General features: G+C 34.8%; 1 protein-coding gene across 1 annotated transcript; it reads right to left on the reverse strand.

The window, feature by feature from the left end:
• Positions 1-16,414: 16,414 nt before the first annotated feature.
• LOC115965792 (putative receptor-like protein kinase At4g00960) lies at positions 16,415-20,070 on the reverse strand. The gene is made up of 7 exons (XM_031085095.1): positions 19,220-20,070; positions 18,800-18,922; positions 18,201-18,328; positions 17,802-18,012; positions 17,438-17,675; positions 17,160-17,310; positions 16,415-16,762 (listed from the first exon to the last, which is right to left on the reverse strand). Exons 1-7 carry the CDS (start codon positions 20,058-20,060, stop codon positions 16,415-16,417), a joined length of 2,040 nt encoding a protein of 679 aa, XP_030940955.1. The 5' UTR covers positions 20,061-20,070.
• Positions 20,071-22,790: the final 2,720 nt, after the last annotated feature.

Genomic DNA, 22,790 nt, shown 5'->3' on the forward strand with positions numbered 1-22,790 from the left:
AAGTCTAGGGTTCCAACACACACCATAGTTTATCAAATTATAAAAATAAATAATAAACAAAAGAAGGGGCCAAAGAGAATAATATATTGGTGGCTCTCTTTAATATGTTAACCATGTAAGTCCTATCAAGAACAATTATTATGAGCACTATTGCATAGCTAGAAATTCTTAAGCAAAACCTTTTTAGTTTTTCTAATTGATGTCCTAAGCAAATTAATCATTATGTTCAACAAAATGAAGATGTGGTATTATTTATGGTCGCCTTTGATGATTACGTTCTCATTCTATTTTATGGAATACAGACACCCTTTGCCACAGCCCTGCAAGACATTCTTTGTGTTTTTGGAGGTTCTTTTATTTGTGTTGGAATTTGGGATTGTGTTCTTGTGTATGAAGTTTCTGAGTTTGTGTTTTTGTGCAAGTTGATCGAACTCAGATTTGAATTCTTTTTTTTTTTTCTTTTTTTTTTTTCTTTTTTTTTATGCAAATAAAAAAAATCATTATTATTAACATTATTATTATACACCGTTAAAGTTGCAACAAATAACTTTTTTGATGCAAATAAGCTTGGAGAAGGTAAATGTAACATTATTATTAACCTTAAAAGGGATAATTTAATGAGCAAGGACCAACTTCATGATTCAAGTAGGCTATTGATTCAAGCAGTTTGTATTCAGGATTCACATATTAAGTCCAAAAAGTGGAATTTCCTTAAGGGTTAGATATGTTTTAATCGAATACATTTCAGGGTAAACTCTTTAATGGGAAAGTTATTACTATGAAAAGGCTTTCAACAAATTTTGGACAAGGAGATCTTAAATTTAAGAATGAAGTTCAGTTGGTGGCCAAGCTTCAACACCAAAATTTAGTTAGACTCCTAGGATTTTGCTTGGAAAGAAATGAAAGGCTTTTAATTTATGAGTTTGTGCCCGATAGAAGTCTTGATTACTTCATTTTTTGTATGATTTTACTCATACCTTCATTTCAAATTTATATTCATTGTAGTTTATTTGGTTTACATGTCTTCTATAAATAAATTTTCTCACATTTTAGTCCAATATAATATATTTGATTGAATATGTAGATCCAATCAAGCATGCACAACTAGATTGGGAAAGTTGCTACAAAATCATAGGAGACATTGCTCAAGGTCATCTTTAACTTCATGAAGATTCTCGACTTCAAATTATTCATTGGAATCTCAAAGCAAGCAATATTCTATTAGATTCTAAAATGAATCCAAAAATTTCAGACTTTGGTATGGCAAGATTATGTGAACTTGATCAAAGTAAGACAATACAAATAGAATAGTGGGTACCTAGTAAGTATAATACTTTTTTTTTTTTTTGACAATCTAGTAAGTATACTTGATGTTTACTTTGTACCAAAAACAACATGGAAGTCCTAACAGATAATGTTGAAAATAATTGTGAATGTGCAGTGGATATATGTCTCCGGAGTATGTAATGAATGGACAATTCTAAGTAAAATCTAATGCTTTTAGTTTTGGTGTGCTAGTTTTAGAGATAATAAGTGGACAAAAGAATTGCTCATTCCAAATTGGAGAGAATATTGAGTACCTTTTAAGCTATGTAAGTACTATTATTTTTTAGTCTAATGGCACATAAGTACTATTATTTTTTAGTCTAATGGCACATACATCCCATAAGTTTGGAGTGGTAGGTAGAACTGCATGTTCAACTGCCACCATGTGATTGGGGGGGGGGGGGGGATGGGGTATTAAATGACTAAATGGGAGACAGAAAATTTAAACCAATACCTTTATCTTTATGATGTAGAGTATGCTACCCATTGACATGTATCTATTAGCAAGGGTGACTTCAAATAAACCCCCTAACTTGAAAATTTTGTGTGTGTGTGTGTATATGTATGTGTATATATATTTACCGGTTTAATTTACCCTTAAAAATATTTTTGCACACCCAAACTTAAATCTTGCATTCCCTTATCACATATTAGCCTAGCCTAAAATTGAACAACACAAATCACAAAACTCTCTCTCTCTCTCTCTCTCTCTCTCTCTCTCTCAGTATATCCTACTTTAAAAGTAAAGAGTAATCATTTATGAGTTGTGAGTATCTCTCTCTTTATTTTAAATTTATATACTATGTGTCTGGGTGTGCCTAATACTAATTGTGTTCATTATTTTTTTTATAATATTATTTGTGTGCATTGTGATGTGTGTGAATATGTGTATATATAGTATATGTTCGGACATATGTGTTTCACATGATTAAGAACATATGTCATGATTTTATGTAATTGACTTATCCTTTGACAAAACGCATTTTACTTGTATCTGTGAAGATCTTGAACCATAAGAATAAGTATCTCCTAAAACACAACAACACAATATGATCATTGTATGTAGAAAACTTGTAATGCATATGGAGCAAGCATAATGTGATCAAGCAAAAATGGAATTAAAGAATAAACCATGACTTGACCAAAAACAAACAATCACTATAAATAGTGACCACAATGCTCATTCACACAAGGAATGAACATCCGGACATGCAAGCTAATAAGCTCAATGCAAAGTATCATTTGCATATCCAACACTCAACTGATACATACACACTAGGTAAATGAATCAAGGATAAAAATCTAACAAAGGGCACAAGAGTAAAGGTACAAAACCCAATGTACATAAAAACTGAAAATAAACTTATAATCATTAAACCATAAGTTTTAAAACTTAAGCACATAAACCAACAATGAGTTTAAAAACCAAGAAATTAACCAAAGTGTTTAACAACATATGTAGCAAACCCATAATTAAAATATTGTTTAAAACATAGTACCAACTCCATCAACATAAACATAAAACAAAAACTGAGGTAAAAACTGCAAAATGTAAGTTTTATGCAAGCTCCCCCTCAAACTGGCACTCCCCTTCAAGAGCCACCCCAAAAGTCTCCCCCTTTTTGACCAGAATGGCCAAAGGGTCACTGCTGGGTGGAGAAGCTATCAAACTTTGCTGAGAGGATGTTCATTTGATCTTAAAGTGTAGCCAGTCTGTCAGATTGTTCATTCTGGACATCTCTGAGCCCATCAATCCTCTCTAGGATGATATGGAATGCATCTGAAGGTATAGCTGATGAAGATGAAGCTCTGCTGCTCTTGCCACGACCTCTTGAGCTTGAGGGTTCTCCTGCAACCTCTGTCTCAATGTCCATGGGTTCACCTTCTTCTTGGTTACCTTCCTCATCATCACCCGGAAGACGAACTCTTATCCTTGTGATGGTTAGCTTGTTAACTGCTGAGGGAGTAGAAATTAAGTTGATATCTTGAGGGATCTCCACACCTTTCAACCTAAAAAGCCTCATAAGAAGGCTAGGGAAAATCAACTTGGCCCTAGTGGTTGTTTTGGTCTCAGCCACAATGGTGTAGAAGATGTGAGCACTGATGTCTATGTAGGTTTTCTACTTGAGCTCCATAAGGAAGATGACTCTGGCATTGTTGATTGTGGTCAACTTCTTCACTGGGTATAGGTTAAACATCATAATCACTGTTAGACACCTCATATTTCCTGGGAAGGCTGTAGTGTTGAGGCATCTCCCCTTTCTCACTCCACCAATATGTGTCTGAACAGTTTCTAAGGACAGCATCCTATCCTTATAATGAGTGAAATCACGATCATCCATGCCCTCAAAACCTAACACATCATCTATGTCATCAAATGTGTGTGTGCTACAAATAACACATTTGTGTATTCAAAGACAGAGTGAAATAACGCATATCCAACACAACCCACACAACAATTTCAGCAACACAGCAAATACCCAAATTCAACCATGATAGGTCACAAACTGAATGACCCCTTGTGATAAAAATTAATTAATTAATTAGCTAAGTTATTAATTAATCAATTTATCATGCAAAGGCGTGGTAGCACAAACAAATCACCAAGAAACTAATTATGCATCGGAAAATAAATAACACGGTGATTTGTTTATGAGTGGGGAAAACCTAACGGTAAAAATCCCACCGGGTGATTTTCAGGTCACCACTCCTGAAACTCCACCATTATCACAACAAGTGGTTACAAGTAAAGGAATCCCAAGTACCTTACCAACCTATAGTTGAAACCTTACCCCAATACCCAATTGGACTTGTTCTGTAGTGACAGTTCCCCTTTCGATGCATGACTCCCAAGTCTGTGACTAACCAATTGTGCGGATCCTAGTACGCGACTTCAATCACCAACTAAGAAGGTTGTTGGTTGCAAAGTTCTTCAGTTCATCCACAAGATGAAGATCAAGAAGATGCTTGGTCACAAAACTCTACGGTGCACATACACAGCAACTTCTTCAAGAGAAAGAGATGAACTAGGGCAAGAACTTTGTCTCCGGTCACAATTTGCTTGAACAGAGTTTGCTCAAAACTTGTGCAACTTGTGAACTATTTGACAGCCCTTAAAACAATCCTTTTATATATCTAGGGTTAGGAGAAAAGAAGGCCCAAAGACATATTCATGGATCCCAAGAAAATTAGATTTGAATTCTAAAAATCTTAAACCTCGACAGATAGAAGGTGTCAAGCAGCTATCAAGTAGGTGTCGAGCACACCGAACTTTGAACAGCTTTCTTAAGCACGATAGATACAGCTGTCGAGCTTTAATGATTTTGCACTATCAACTTGTTTTCTTGGGTAGACTTAAAGACTTCAACACTTGATCTTGAAACATGGTTTCTTGAAGTATTTAAACACATCCTATATCTACCCAAATATAAGTAAAGTGCGTTTTGTCAAAGGATAAGCTAATTACATAAAATCATGATTTATGTTTTTAACATGTGAAACACATATGTCCTAACAAACCATATTCATCAATAAATCTCAAGTCACAAATCTAGAAGTTCAAGGCAAAGAGCATGAAATACTTAGGAAAAATAAGAAAACCTATACCTTTTTCTTGAAGATTGAAATAGAATTGTTGAGTAACAATGGGGATTTTTGTGAGGAACATGGTGGGTTTGAGAGAGGTTCAATCGGGGAAAACAATGAACAGTCACAAAAGTTCAAGGGAAAACCTAAACGTTTTAAAAAACTGATCAATTCACGCAAAACATGCGATATTCACGATTGATTTAAGTCGCGAGACTCTTTGAAACCAAAATTTTTGAAAATTTTTCTAAGTGTTTTTTGCAACTGGAAGTTCTACCTGCGGGGAAGTTGCGAGGTAAACTGCAAAAATTTTTTGTGTACCCCTCGCAACTAGACCTTCCACCTACGAACAAGTCGCTAGACTGAGCCGCGAGAAACATTAAAAACCCAATTTTTGAAAAATATTCTAAGTATTTTTCACCACTAGGACATTGACCCGCTAGTGAGTCACAAAAAATCTCTTTGTGGGCTCGCAACTGGGGCATGCGACTGGACCAACCTGCGACTGAGTCGCCAGAATAGGGCAATACTGTTTTTGAAAATTTTGACAATTTTTGCAAAAACAAAATACTTTCCAAAAACAACTAAAATACTCAAAAATCATTTTGTGTTTGATCAACAAAAATTGAGCATGTGAAAACACATATAATCAAGTACAATCACACAAATGAATATGGCATTCATTAATCATAGACATGTGTGATGTGCGTGGATATCAACAATGAGATAGTCCTTAGTCTAACGTGAAGCTTCAACGATCAATTCAACCAAGCCATACACAATTAGCACTAGATAAAGTGACCTATCTTAATTATAGAAATATGCATATATGGCCTCCCACAAAACTTGATTACATAACTTGTGAAGCTTTTCATTTGGCTCCATATATATTATATCATTTGATCTTTTTAAATCAATACATCTCATTGTGAGATCGATGCCTGAAATTTTTTATATTTCAATTTGATGAGTTAGCTTTTGGCTTTTTGGGCATCATATATTTCATTTTACGTCGCTTTCCCTTTTTCCTAGTCAAATACTAGTATGTACGACAGGCTTTTGTAGCTCAATATCTCTTTTCATTTGGAGATCTACATTTGGTGAGCTCTTTTAAGCAAAAACAACAAAATAAATGAGTGGGAAGATGTATAGGCACAAGTCTATGCATGTCTTAAGATCAACAATACCATTGACAAATCATTCATGACAAGCTTGAAGATCTATTTACAATAGTCACATAGATGTCAAGATTTCTCCCACAAAGATATGGAGTGCATAGGGAACAAGTTACGCTTGTAAATGCACAAGGCCATTTGTACAAAGGTACAAGGCAAAATGTGTTTTGAGACAAAACTCAACGATGTCGATCAAACTTTTTTGGATTTTATACTTTTTATGTGTTTTTGGATTTTTGACATACAAAGCAATAAAAGATTGATCCAAAAACAACAATGTAAAAACATTTAAAGCAAAAGAAAACAAGCAGAACATGCTATACATACAACCAACAAAGTAGTGTGTGCTCTAAACTAGAGTAATCAACTCTAGACAAATAAATAAAGCACACATCACACATGAGATTCAAGGAATTGTACGAACACTGATGGTCTTACGGAGTGATTCAAACCGTGGACCATCGAGAGGCTTGGTGAAGATGTCCGCCTTTAGGTTGTCTGTATGAATGAACTCAAGACATACAACTTTATCTTCCACCAAATCTCGGATGAAGTGGTAACGTATCTCTATGTGTTTTGACTTGGAATGCTGAACTGGATTCTTAGAGAGATTTATAGCACTGGTGTTATCATAGAAAACACACATTGTATCTTGTGGAATCCCATAGTCATGAAATACCTTCTTCATCCAAAGTAGTTGTGTACAGCAACTTCTAGCAACTATATACTTAGCTTCAGCTGTAGAGAGAGACACGGAATTTTGTTTCTTGCTCATCCAAGAGACAAGATTGTTTCCAAGATAGAAGCAACCACTTGAAGTACTCTTTCGATCATCCACACTTCCAGGCCAATTGGCATCCGAATAACCAGCAAGAGAAGCATTAGAGTCCTTTGAGTACCACAAGCCATAATCTGGAGTTCCATTGACATATCTTATGATTCGCTCCACTGCAGTCAAGTGAGATTCTTTTGGAGCAACTTGATATCGAGCACAAACATCCACGCTAAAAGCAATATTCGGTCTACTTGTCGTGAGATAGAGTAAACTCCCAATGATACTCCTATACAATGTTGGACTCACTTCTACCCAGAAGAATCAACATTGAGCTTCGTAGATGAACTCATAGGAGTAGAGGCATGCTTCTTGGAGTATAATCCAAACTTTTTTACTATATTTCGAGCATATTTTTCTTGTGAAATGAATATGCCTTCTTTCCTTTGTTTGACTTGAAGACCCAAGAAGAATGTAAGCTCCCCCACCATACTCATCTCAAACTCTTTCTTCAACTCCTCAGAAAATTCTATGGCTTAAGCATCAATAGTAGCTCCAAATACTATGTCATCAACATATACTTAAGCTACGAGAAGATAATCCTCATCATTCTTGACAAAAAAAGTTCAGTCAGCATACCTTCTTTTGAATCCTCTATCCAGGAGGTACTGAGTAAGCCGATCATACCAAGCTCTTGGATCTTGTTTGAAGCCATAAAGTGCTTTCTTCAATCTTAGCACATGGTCCGAAAAGTGAGGATCTTCGAAACCTTTGGGTTGTTCAACAAACACTTCTTCATTTAGATAGCCATTTAGAAATGCACATTTCACATCCATTTGATAGAGTTTAAAGTTCATGGTGCATGCAATTGACATGAGAAAGCGAATAGACTCAAGCCTTGCCACGGGAGCGAAGGATTCATCAAAATCTACTCCTTCAACTTGAGTGTATCCTTGAGCCACTAACCGAGATTTATTCCAGATAATCTCTTCATCTTCATCGGTCTTGTTTTTGAAGATCCATTTGGTGCCAATGACATGAACACCTTCAGGCCTAGGAGCGAGTTACCATACATCATTCCTCACAAATTGATTCATCTCTTCATGCATTGACTCAACCCAATTTTCATCTTGAAGAGCCTCTTTTACCTTTTTCCGCTTAAATTGAGCTAGGTAGCAATGATACGTCACATGATTGGCTAGAAGTTTTTTTCCCTTTCTAAGGTGAAGATCTTCATCTAAAAACCTAATAATGTTACTTTTCGGATGGTTTTTAACCACTCGTGATGATGGTTTGTTTGAAGTGGACAATTCATCATTTCGAGAGATAGGAGGATGAACTTCTAGAGGAGTGAGAGGACTTGCTATTCTAGACATTGATCTAGTCTCCACTCTTGAGTTTACGGGAGTTAATTCCTTTTCCAGTGTATATCCTTCAACCTTAATATCAAGGGCTTCAACCTCAATAGTGGTTTGTTTAGTGCTTGGCCCTTCTCCATCATCAACCATCTCTACTTTTGTTATAGCATCATCAATTTTCACGTTGATGGACTCCATTACTGTCTTTGTTCTCTTGTTGTAGACTCTGTATGCCCGGCTACTAGTAGAATACTCAAGGAAGATACCTTCATCACTTTTCGCATCAAACTTCCCAAGATTCTCCCAACCATTGAGAATGTAGCACTTGCTTCCGAATACTCGGAAGTACTTCACTTTTGGCTTTTTTCCATTCCAAATTTCATATGTGGTCTTCTTCGTTCCTACTTGAAAGTATATTCTATTGCCAATGTGACATGAAGTGTTCACAACTTCACCCCAAAACTTTTGTGGAATTTGCTTGTTGAGTAGCATGACCCTTGCCATGTCTTGAATTACCCGATTTTTTCTCTCAACCATCCCATTTTGTAGAGGATTCTTCAAAGCCAAAAATTCCCTTTTAATCCCATTCTTTTCGAAAAAAGAATTAAATCGTGCATTCTCAAATTCCTTTCCATGATTGCTCCTTATTGACAATAGACACCCCATTTTCATTTTAAAGCCTCTTGCATAGAACCTCCATTTTCTCACATGCTTCTGATTTTTCCCTAAGGAATTCCACCCATGTGTAACTTGAGAAGTCATCCACAATGACCATAATGTATCTTTTTCCTCCTAGACTTTTAGTTCTTGTGGGCCCCATTAGATCGACATGAAGGAGCTCTAAGCATTGAGAAGTAGCAATCAGATTCACCTTTTGATGACTTGCCTTTGTTTGCTTCCCCATTTGACATGCACCACAAATGGTTTTCTCGACATTTCCAAATTTTGGAAGTCCTTCAACCGTCTCAAGTTTTGAAACTTTAGCCACTTGTTTGAAGTTTGCATGACCTAACCTTAGATGCCAAAGTTCCAACATGTTAACTCGAGCACTTCTACAGGAAATTGGTGCCGTAGGGACTACTCCATAACAATTTTCAGTAGTCCTATTCCCTTCCAAGACTTGAATCCCTTCTTCATCAATAATTACACACCCTTGTTTGAGAATTGAACAAGAAAGTCCTCATCACATATTTGAGTGATGCTTAAGAGATTTGCCTTCAGCCCTTTGATGTATAAGACATCCTTCAATAAAGGTAATCTAGGAATCTCAACAGTCCCCTTGCAGAGAACTTGAGCATAACTTCCATCCCCAAATGTCACATAGTCACCAACCTTCTCTTTGAGTGACTTAAGAAATGTTTTATCTTCTGTCATATGACGAGAATAGCTGCTATCAAGATACCATAGGCATGGATTAAAAACCTTTAAAGAAGTATGCACAAACAAGCAAGCATGAGACAAGCATTCTTGACCTTCAAATAGAAACTTATCTTCATTTTCCATGCTCTTGTTTGATTGAATTTTCTTTTTTAGATTATTAACCTTATCACACAAAATTCTATTTCTTCTTTTATAAATCTTAATCAAAGAATTAGCCTCACATAAGCTATTGTGTAGGATGTGATTCTCATTTTCAAAATATTTCAGCATGTGAACAAACATCCTAGCATGTTTCTTTGTTTTCAATAACTCTAGGAGTTCATTGTTAGGACACCCTTCAAACAAACTCATAGAGTCATTATCACAAACATTTAAACCACAATTCAACGTAGCCTTTTACATAGCTTCATCCATAGCTAAGGGGTCTAGGATCATACTTAGGAGATTAAACCACAGCAAGTGCACCCGCTCTGATACCAATTGAATGTTTAAATAGTGTATAAAACACCTTGAACGTTTAGACCCCCAATTTACAAATTACCAATTCAAGCTTAATATCAAACAATATATGTGCGGAAAATGAACATAAGCTTATAACAAAATTGATAACATAATCTAAATCAAATAAAATCACATCCACAGCAGAAAGTAAATGGCAAAGATTAAGGAAGAGAGATGCAAACACAAAGACAAAACAATGATGTGTTATCGAAGAGGAAACCAAAGCCCTCGGCGTAAAACCTCTCAGCCGCCCTCCAAGCGGTAAATAATCCACTAAAGAATGAAGTTGGGATACATGAAGAGTAGAAGACCCTCCAAGCCTAATCTACCCAATGTACCTAAGCCCTCCAAGCTTCTTGCTCTAACAAGGTTACGCCGAACCTTTGTCTTCTTTAGCTTACCGAATTTCGCTATAACCCATAGCATCAACCAATATCAATTGGTCCCTTCCTAACTACTTCCCAAGTACCAAATAGCCTTCTCACAGATATGGATATGGTGAGAAAAGGTTTTGGCTAATGCACCTCTCAAGGATGTAACAATGGAGAGGGTGAGAGTTGAGGAATTTGAAGAGTCACTATGTAAAGATTGTGGATGAGTTAATATTGTTTTTCTTTAGGGTTTCTCTCTTAAAATTCTCTCTGGAAGCTCTCAATATTTCGTGGGTATAAGGAGTATTTATACTAGGGTGAAAAAGAAATGCGAAGAGTCAGTTTTTCTATAATAGAGTGGACTAGCGACTTGGCCTCGCGACTTGACTAAGTTGTGAGTCCAAGCCGCAAGCTAACTGAATGGCCATTTTGGACTTTTTGTCCTGTAGTGCTACAGCTGGCATGATGGTTTAGCTTCTCTGCATGCTTCACTCGTGTACATCTTCTGGCGGCTTGCAAGCCGCAAGCCACCCGCGAGATCTAGTCGCAAGTCCTTGCTTCATTGCATAGTCTTGAGCATTTCTTCACACTCTCTCACACACTACCCTTACATGATTCCTACCTAAACATAGGGTTACTAATTGCTAAATTACAAGAAAATTTGGCATGGAATAAAGCCAACAAGATGGTTGATTAAATTCAACCTTACAAAACCTGTTCTTCCTTTCTACTACACCATTTTGCTGAGGAGTAATAAGAGTAGAAAATCCTTGAGATATGCCTGATCTTGTACAAAAGGACTCCATATATGAGTTCTCAAATTCTTTACCATGATCACTTCGAATTTGATTAATCTTCAAGCCCTTTTCATTCTGCAATCTTGTGCACAAAGCTTCAATGTGCTCAGGAGCATCAGACTTGGATCGTAAGAGAATGACCTAAGTGTACCTAGTGAAGTTATCTACCACAACCATGATGTATCTCTATCCACCAAAAGACTCAGTTCTGGTTGGACCTATAAGATCCAGATGTAGTAGTTCCAATGGTCTGGATGTAGCAGATGTCTGAGTGCCCAGATGTTTAGCTTTTGTTTGTTTCCCAATTTGACATGGTCCACACACCACATTACTCACTCTATTGAGCTTTAGTATCCCCAATACTGACTCATGCTTAGATATAATTGAAAGATGTTTGTAACTAGCATGTCCCATCCTTTGGTGCCACAGGTCTTCATTTGGTAGACAATTGCTATTGCACACAATATCAGCATCAGGAACTAATCCATAATAATTGTCTAGAGTGTGAACACCACTGATAAGCTTCTTTCCAGACTTATCCATGACAAGGCATTTTCTTTTGAGAATAGTACCATGAAGTCTTGATCACATATTTGACTTATGCTCAATAGTTTCACTCTCAGACCTTCTACATATAGAACATTTGCAATGTCTAGTAGTCTAGGTAGAGAGATGATTCCCTTTCCTTTAATCTATGATTTACTCCCATCACCAAAAGTGACATTACCACCCTTTTAGACTCGAAAACCTTGAAGAGAGATCGATCTCCAGTCATGTGTCTTGAGCAGTCGCTATCAAGGTACCCCAAGCACGTGTCCATAACCTTATATGCAGACTTCATCATGAAGCACACTTCGTGTTTAGATGACAGTTCAGTAGGAATGATGTTTTCTCTCATCTGCCTTTTATAAGCTAGACCTTTAACTTTCACTCCTCTCAAACGATTGCACATTTTTATTCTGAGATAGTGGTTTGAATGGGGAAAACCTATATGGCAAAAACCTCATCGGGTGATTTTAAGGTCACCACCCCCGAGAATCCACTATTATAAAAAAAAAAAAAAAAAGCAGTTACAAGTAAAGGAATTCCAGTACCTTATACCAACTTACAGTTGAACCCTTACCTTAATACCCAATTGGACTTGTTCTATAGTGACAATATCTCATTTACAATGCACGGGTCCCAGTACGTGACTAACCAATTACATGGATCCTAGTACGTGACTTGATCACCAACTTGAGAAGGATGTTGGCTACAAATTTCTTCAGTTCATCACACAATGAAGATCATGAAATTTCTTGGTCACAAAGCCCTATGGTGCAGAAACACAGCAACTTTTTCAAGAACTAAGGCAAATTAGGTTTCCAGTCGTACGCTTCTTCATTCTATAGAATTGTGCTATTGTGCAACTTGTGCCACCTTTTATGGCCCTTAAAATAATCCTTATATATGTTTAGGGTTGCGAGAAAAGAAATCCCAAACATACATTCATGGATTGGATGAAAATCAGAACTGAAAATCAGAATTTCATAAATCTCGACAGATACCCTATCTGTTGAACAACTGTCGAGCCTTAGGCTGAAACAACTCTCTTTAAACCTTGATAGATGCTAGCTATCGAGCTTTAAAATCCTGCACTTTTTGACTTGATTCTTGAACAGACTTGCATGACTTTAACACTTGAACTTGAAACCTTGTTTTTTGAAGCATTAATCACATCCTAGATCTACCCAATTACAATTAAAGTGCGTTTTGTCAAAGGATTAACCAATTACATAAAATAGTGACGTAAGTTCCTATCATTGAATCATATATGCCCTAACAATTTTTAGAATCACCAAAATTACTAACTTAGAATTTCAATCCAGTAATACGGATTCATGAAGAAAAGGGCCATTACCATCATATATAAATAAAATATTACCTGACATCACCTAATTAACAATATCTTTAATATACATAAAATTAATTTTATAACAAATCCATTTTCATTTATATTTAAATTTTATATCATATGATTCTAATCCAACAGCACCATTATCGACAATCAAATGAAAATTTTAAATAGAAAACCTGAAATTGGATATAAAGTGAGATTGGTATATCATAATGTGGCTTCCTGTTTGCATGAATATATAAGACTAGGGCTAGGGAAGGAACAGATGGATAAATTGCGCCAATCTTCTTTGATGTTGATCAAAATGATACTCCTCCCAAACGCGTGTATAAATGACGCCTCACAATATTACTTGCCTAATGAAATGTTTATTTTTTATTTTTAAAAATATTACTCATTTTTACAAACCATTTGAGGTTAAGTTTTATTTATACAAACCTCACGGGAGGGGAGATCTTATTTTGTCCATCATTTTGGCATGATCAGTTATATAAAAAAATGCAATATCTTTTTTGCAACTCAAACATTGACATATATTTTCATTTATATAAACCTTGAAGGAGGAGTATCATTTCGGCCAATGTTTAGTGGGACTTTTATTTGGTAAAATCTCAAAGAAGATTGGTTTAATACCCAAAAAATAAAAGAGAAACAGAGAAAAGATGAAATGATAGAGAGAAATGGATGGCAGTCTTAAACAACCTATCTTTCTACTTTTATGTGCTTCCCACTTGCCCTACATTTTCACCACCAACCTCTTATTTTTGATAGGTTGAGCAGCGTTCAATATATGTGGCAGCTTCATCAGTTAAAACTTAAAAATTATATTCCGACTTGCTTTCAAGTTTTTTCAAAGATTCCTTTTGTTCGTGTATATGTCCATATGGGAAATGAGATGGCAAGGTTGGAAATAGTTTGGACTTAGGGTGAGAAAGGAATACTCGGCACAACAAATGTTCCAAGTAACAAAATTAATTATTTTTCCTAAAAGATGATTATCGTGGGGAGGAAGAGAAAGAACATAAATGAATAAGGATAAAACACATTGTGTTTTCATAATTGCAAACGTGAGTTTATAGATAAAACACAGTGTTGTGTCACACTGTATGTAACAACCACCCCCAATGAATAATTTTTTTTTTTTTTTACTGATAAATTAGACATGAAGCCTACAACCACTTTTCATTTGTGTGTGTGTGTGTTTTTTTTTTTTTTTGTTTTTTGTTTTGTTCATGAACGAAAAATGGGTAAGTGAGCATTCAATGAGCATAAAGTTATTTTTCGAGCACTTTCTATTGCAGGATTTGAATTTGAGACCTCCATTTTCCAAACCCTTAGAAATGAGCCCATGACCACTAGGCCAACTACCCCAGTAGTGACAACTACCCATTTCTTTTACAAGGGGAACAAATACAATATATAAGCATGACATTAACAAAATCGAGTTACAAGTAGAACTGGACATTAGTAATGTTGAGTTCTATGAATATTTTGCCACTTAAATTTTTTTGAAAATTTAAGTGGAACTCGACATTGTTAATGTCGAGCTCTACTTAAAAATATACATAAAACTTGATTTTGAAGCCATCGTGTTTTTCAGAAAACTCGATTTTGTTGAAATTGAGTTCCATTTAAAACAGGAGGATTTTACTAAATAGTTTCAAATCATGAGCATTTGGCTATATAGTTTTCAAATTAGGGGTAAATACCCTTTTTCCCCTTCATTTTGTTGAACATAAAGTTTTGATTAGGATATCAATATTTAAAATAAAAAATAAAAAGGTTAGCTCTAAAATATTTGCTCATAAAATATTTTCTTTATATATAGGACTTGCATGGTTGACTTATTACGGAGAGCTACAATTGTATTGGTCTCGTTTGAGGTTATGTTTTTATTTATTATTTATTTTTATATTTTGATAATTGAGGGTAGTTTGATTTGAACCTTATGACTTTAGGAGGTATTAATTGAACTAAAAGACTCCTATCATTTTAGTCTTACCTTTATTAAATAACAAAAAATATCACATATATTCAATATATGCATTATACTTCTCATATCAGATTGGTTTATAATCATGGAGATAAATAATTAAATACGAGTTTATCAAAATTTTAGGGAATCCATGTCTTACTTCACCTCCTTCAACTTTACACCACTGGGACTTTTCTGTAAACTAAAAAAATGGTAATCAACGTACAGGTGTACTAGTCTTAGTGGACTCCCATCCCATTCAACACATACAGCATATAGAATGGCATTTAAATGGAGTAATGTGTGAGGTACACAATCTTTTCCACATTTCTTTTTTTGCAAATTGTTATTGATTTTATTTTATTTTTCTTGTTGACTAAAGACGACAGAGTTATTGATTTTTAAGTAGGCTCACAATAACTTATCCTCTTTTTTTATTGTTTATCATTAACAGTGTGTTACTTCAATTATTTTGAAAATTTTATGAAAAATAAAAATGATTTCATTAGAATTATTTCATCTAAGTAAGGCAACAAAATACAATAAAAAATGGGGACAAGAAATGAAAAATTGAAAAGTACTCCAACTTTTTTCCCCTTTCTTTTGTTTTCCCTCATGTTGCCACACTTTTAAATCTTATGCAAAATCAATGCTCCCACATTACTATTTTTTTTTTTTTTTTTTTTTAAAGAATCACCAGAATTACTAACTTTGAATTTCAATCCAGTAATGCGGAATCATGAAAAAATGTCACTACCATCCTATATAAGTAAAGGACAAAACTTAGGTGTTGTTCTTTAGGTTCCCCTCTTAAGATTTAGCCATCTGACTACTTAACTAAAAAATACACTTCCATCTCACGAGAAAATATCTACATGGAAAAATCTTAAAAGGAGAACTTAAGAATTAGTACTTGGGTACTATACCTTCTTACTCGTAAGTAAAATATTACAAGACATCACATGACAATATCTTTAATATACATAAAATTAATTTTACATCGAATCCTTTTTTTTATAATTCAATTTTATATCATGTGATTGAAATAGGAAAATTGAAATTGGAGACAGTAAGATTGGCAAATCATAATGTGGCTTTCTGTTTCCTTGAATAAGACTAGAGCTAGAGAAAGAACAAATGGATAAATTACACCAATTTTCTTTTGGGTCACTAAATAGTTCAGGTTTTCAAAAAGAATGCTACCGCAGGTAATGTATCATCAATTAAAATAAATAAATTAGGAAAATAGTAGTATTACATTTCAAATTCATTAAACATTAGCGAGGAGATAGCTCTGTGAGTGACACCTCATTTATAGAATCTTGGACAGAGCTACTTTTTGATTGATTTGACTCTGCCACCCTTGAATCATGCTCCCATTGCAAGCAAATGTTTGATTCAGTACCACTGTTCATAAAAAATGCAAGTTCTGAGGGTATTGGTAGAGTAATAGAGTAGCTATTAAGCATGAGAACAACAGATGCCATAGTTGGTCTATGAGCTATGTTTTCTTGAACACATAGTAATCCAATGTGAATGCATCTCATTATTTCGGTTGTCGAACCTGCCTTCAACGTGGGATCTACAAGATTTGAAACTATACCTTGTTTCCAATTTTTCCATGCCTGCAAGATAATTTAAACTGACTAATTTAGTATTCAAGAAAAAATTATTTTATTGTGTTTTAAAAAGAAATATATTTGGGCTACACAACTTGATGTATTTCTTCATTTCCTTTAACCTCCTCATCCTTCATTTCTGCTAGATTCCTATGCATTTGGTATAAAGCCAACCAACTATACAAGCTACATCAATAATTTGTAACTTTATGGACAATATTAGTGCCTTACTAATAGGTACAGGCCAACGGGTAGAATACTTGATACTCCACATCCTAAAGATAAAAGGGTATTGTTTCAAATTTTTTCCACTCCCGTTGAGCCATTTGAATATGTAGTCCGACCTACCACTCTATACTTATAAGGTGTATGTGCCATTAGACCCAAAAATAAAAATACTTACATAGCTTAGAAGGTTCTCAATATTCTCTCCATTTTGGAAGGAGCTATTTTTTCGTCCACTTATTATCTCTAACACTAGCACACCAAAACTAAAGACATCAGACTTTATTGAGAATTGTCCATGCATTGCATACTCTGGAGGCATATATCCACTGCACATTCACAATTATTTTCAACAATACTTATTAGCCGTTCATGTTGTATCTTTCGGTACAACGTAAACATAAAGTATACCTATGTAAGATACTAGATTGTCAAAAGAAAAAGTTTGATACTTACTAGGTCCCCACAATTCTACTGGTATTGCCTTGGCTTTGATCAAGTTCAAACAATCTTGCCATACCAAAATCTGAAATTTTTGGATTCATTTCAGAATCTAGTAGGATATTGCTTGCTTTGAGATCTCGATGAATAATACGAAGTCTTGAGTCTTCATGAAGGTAGAGAAGACCTCGTGCAATGCCTCCTATGATTTTGTAGCGTCTTCCCCAATCTAGTTGTACACACTTGATTGGATCTACATAGTCAATCAAATATATTATATTGGACTAAAATGTGAAGGAAATCTATCCACAAAAGACATGTAATCAAAATAAATTACAATGAATATAATTTTGAAATAAAGGTAGAAGTAAAATCATACCAAAAATGAAGTTATCAAGACTTCCATTAGGCACAAACTCATAAATTAGAAGCCTTTCAATTCCTTCCAAGCAAAATCCTAGGAGTCTAACTAAATTTCGGTGTTGAAGCTTGGCCACTAATGAAACTTCATTCTTAAATTCAAGATCTCCTTGACTAGAATTATTTGAAAGCCTTTTCACAGCAATAACTTGTCCATCAGAGAGTTTACCCTGAAACCGTATTAGATTAGAACATATTTAACCCTTTCAACTTAACATGTGCATCATGACTACAAACTTTTCCAATTTGGGGTGGGAGTGGAAGGGAAAGTGTTTGAATCAATATAATATTTCAATCATGAGGCTGGTCCTGCCCGTTAAATTATCCTTTTTAAGGTTATTGATAATGTTAGATTTACCTTGTAAATAACACCAAATCCACCTTGTCCAAGCTTATTTGCATCAGAAAAGTCATCTGTTGCAACTTTAATAGTGCCAAAGCCTAACTGCAAAGATTCCACACTTCCAATCTCATCCACAGATTCACCTGAACAAGACGTTAATGCATTATTTAAAACCAACACAATTCAAAATACGTGCATGCAACAGCAATGACCTCTAAAAACTAATTATTTATCAAAATCTTCTAGATAGGAAACTCATGTCTATTAGTATATAATAACTTTTTGTTTGCTTTAGTGCAAGTCAATTTATTGACGGAACACATTGATTATTTTTAATTTGTAGTAGCTAAGTATCATTTTATGAAAAATAATAAATAAATAAATAATCCCCAAAGTATGTCGTGTTTTAGGTTAATACTTGCTGGGAAATTTGTCCTCATAGGCTCATAATATAGGTGGAATTTTTTACTCCAACAAATATCACACATACCTGAGAACTTTAGGAAGCACATCTATGTAACCAAGCCCATATTTTCTGACATTTTTTGTTATTATCTTTGCAATAATTCAAATTTTGGGATAACAAAAAGAAATAAATGAATTATTTTACTTACTTTGTGGTTTCTCCCTTGGTTTCCTGATTCTTACGTAGATGCAGAAGGAGATTATAATTAGTACCACAAAAGAAATAATAGGTACAACTATGATGACTGTTCGAGATTTGTTACTCTCCTTTCCTGCAAAAACCAGAAATATGTTTACTTAAAAAATTCTGACAGATGTATGTTAAAAGTTTCAAATGGATTCATGGAAAGAGTCACAAAATTAAAATTAGTTTCGAAACTTGAGAATTAATAGGGAAAGTAATAAGGACCCCTTTATAAAGAGTTGCAAGCTTTTGACCTTATTTGCTTCTATACAGCTTTTCAAAATCTTTTTTTTTTTTGTTTAATCAACATTCAGCAAAGCAAATATGTATTCACCAAAAGGTTGCATCCAAATGGATTACATTTTAAGCTTAATGGCATTGGTACCTTTTGCAGCAGGGGTGTTGTTTGATGCTGGAGGAGATACTGATGGTACTGGAGGCGGTGGTGGAGACAGTGATGGTGATGATGCATTATCAGCTGTGGCATTATAGAAGAGATAGACCTCATACCTTAAATTACAGCTGGGTCTGACAACTCTCCCACCTTTCCTCCCATCACAACAGTTTGGTAAAAGCTCCATAGCTGTGGCATTCAAGCAATCTCTGCAATCTTGCACAGACAAATCAGGTGTGCATTGCGCAAGTGAATATAGTGTTTGGGAGTTTGGTGCTGTTGTATTTCCCGCTGCAAACTTACGAAGAGAACCACCTGCTGCAGCTTGACTAATTTGGCTACCCAACAAGGTCGTCAGGTCCTGTCGGAACTGATCATAATTGGCTGATACGTTATCCACGTTCCTCATAACGAAAGCAGGGCTACCTTCCATGATGCCAAATATGTCACGGAATGAGTAGCGTAACAGGCAATAGTCAAACCCTCCTATTGCTTCCTTCTGAGTGGGACAAAGCAGAGTGAGAAGATTTGTAGCGTTCTTGAGGCAACTGAGGCAAATATCTGGGTTGACATCTCCTCTACAAAGTCCAAGTGAATAAACTTGGTCAGGGCTTTTGCCATAAGAAAAATTGTAGAACCCATAGTCAATTTCAGTGTTGGAAGAGAGGGAGGAGAGGAGTTGATTGAGGTTTGCTTTGTAGGTACTGTTGCTTGTGTAGTTACCATTGTCTGAACAATTATAGTATAGGAAGTATCGCTGCTGAGCAAAGGCTTGAGAAATCAGAATGCAAATGGAAAAGAGGAAGACAAGTTTTGAAGAAACCATTGCCATGTGTTTAGGGCAAGACTTGGGATAAGAAACTTATCATTTAGGCTTTTGGAGAGAGGGGTGAACTGGTGGGCTGAGTAAAGACTTTGAAGAAAAGGAAGTCCATGAATTTTTTTGAAACATTCAACCATTTGTTTCTCGATACTTTTCTGCCAAACTAACGTGCCCAATTTTTCTATGTAATTATGAGTGCAAGACTGTGAGGGCATAATTAGAATTGACCAACAGCATAAGTCCTTTTGGAACGTTTATAATGAACAATATTCCACAGCTAGCTAGATATAACCTTTTTTTCTTTCTTTGATTTGGTGCAGGGGATAAAATTTCCCCCTTACTTTTCACATTTGTCACAACATTTATCCATCGCAATTAAATTTTTTTATTTTTCTAATTGAGTTTGTATTTACGACAAACATACTAACTGTCGTAAATAGTTAATTCACTTTAAAAGAAAGAATGTATTAGTAATCAAATTGGATCCTCCCAATAAATAATATTTTCAATGGACATACATGGTCAACATTGGTAATTTTTTTAAAAGGGGGAAATCATGCCCTTATTTTTCATGTGTTTGATGGTTTTTTCCATCACTATATATTGCATTGTTATTTGTGAAGAATGTTGTGGTCATCATTAATAGTTAAAATTTTCATAAGAAAAAAAATTTATTAACAACGGTAAGGTACATTTGTCACAATAAAAGAATTTCCAACATACATATGGCCATAAAAAATGATTATTTACTTTGAATGGTAAATTTTCCTCAATTTAGTCTTAAAACTCTAGAATTTTGTCTTAATTTTGAAAACAACGAAAAACATTTGAAAAGACCCTCCAAGTACATGAGGGCTATTTTGGTCATTTTAGAAGTAAAACATATTTTGATCATTTTGAAGCTTTTAGGGGCACTTTCATCACTTTAGAAGTTTATGAGTATTTCGGTCATTTCCTATCTTTGATGGCGTATTTCAGCAATTTTGAATGGTCGGATTGTGTTAACAGGTTAATCAAAGTTTTTGAGTGGGTGGGTACAACAACATGTGCCCATCATGAAAATAGATGGAGATCCAAAATTTGACCATTGGATTGGAAGAATGTGGTGAAATATTTTTGTTTGTAAATTATAGTGATAATCAGACAGTCATATTGTGAAATAGAGTAGTCAAATCTTGTGAAACTTCGTCAAAGTCTACTAAACTTGGTTAATCTTTGGTCAAAATTCAAAGTTGGTTCTAAGACCACTGGATTTGATCAAATTAGGATGTTCAAGGAGGTTTTAAGTGGGTTTTGGGTATTGATTAGTGTTTCAAGGTTTTCTTGGCTTTCATGTTTTTATCAGTTTCAAGTTCTAAAAGGGCAAAGTCAAAAGTCATATGCAAATCCATTCGAGATCATTTTGAAGGTTTTTGGTTGTATTTTGTAGATCATTTTCTCAATTCTTAGTAATACTTATATAGTGTATAACTCTCTTACTTAGTAGAGTATTGGATATTTTTAGTGATTGAAGTTTCATTATAAGCGGATATGACACACATCCCTCTTGAGCAATAGTTAGATTTAAAATTTGACCATTGGATTGAAAAAGTATGATAAAATATTAGTTTTGATGAATTTTGAGCTCAATCAAACGGTTGGATTAGGAGAACGTGACAAATTAAAATTTCTTGGTGTGTTGGTACAACAACACATGTCCATAATGCTCTAGACTCGAATCCAAAATCTGTCTGTTGGATTGGAAGAATGTGGTGAGATATTGGTGTTGGCGAAGTATGACATCAGTTAGACGGTCAAATTGTGAAAAATGAGTAGCCAAAGTTTATAAAATAACTTGGTCAATATTTGGTCAAACATGATCAACTATCGAAGTTGGGTCTATGACCACTTGATAGGATCAAATTATGTTGAGTAGGGAGGTTTTGAGTGTGTTTTGGGTATTGGGTATTGGTCAGTGTTTTAAGGCTTTCTTGGTTTTCATGTTTTTATTAGTTTCAAGTTTTAAAATAGCAAGGTCAAAAGTCATATGCAAATCCATTCGAGGTCATTTTGTAGGTTTTGGTTGTATTTTGCATATCATTTTCTTGATTCTTAGTAATATTTATAGTGTATAACTCTCTTAATCAGTAGAGTATTGGATATTTGTAGTTATTGAAGTTTCATTATGGGCAGATATGACATGCGTCCATCTTGTGGTTAAATATTTGTGTTTCTAAAGTACAGTGACAATTAGATGGGCTATTTTGGTTATTTTAGATGTAAAATATATTTTGATAATTTTGAAGCTTTTAGGGGCACTTTCACCACTTTAGAAGTTTATGGGTATTTCGGTCATTTTGTAGCTTTAATGGCGTGTTGCAGCCATTTTGGATGGTCGGATTGTGTTAATGGGGTTAATCAAAGGTTCCTAGTGGGTATAGCAACACGTCCATCATGCAGCCAGATGGAGATCCAAAATTTGACTGTTGGATTGGTAGAATGTGGTGAAATATTTGTATTTGTAAATGATAGTGACAATCAGATAGTAAGATTATAAGAACAGAGTAATCAAATCTTGTGAAACTTCATCAAAGTCTATTAAACTTGGTTAATCTTTTCAAAGTTGGTTCCAAGACCATTGGATTTGATAAAATTAGGTTGATCAAGGAGGTTTTACGTGGATTTTTTTGTATTGGTCAGTGTTTTTAAGGTTTTTTTTTTTTTTTTTTTTTTTTTTTTTTTTTTTGCCTTTATCTGTTT

The sequence above is a fragment of the Quercus lobata genome, chromosome 10, assembly GCF_001633185.2.
Source record: "Quercus lobata isolate SW786 chromosome 10, ValleyOak3.0 Primary Assembly, whole genome shotgun sequence".
NCBI lineage: Eukaryota > Viridiplantae > Streptophyta > Magnoliopsida > Fagales > Fagaceae > Quercus > Quercus lobata.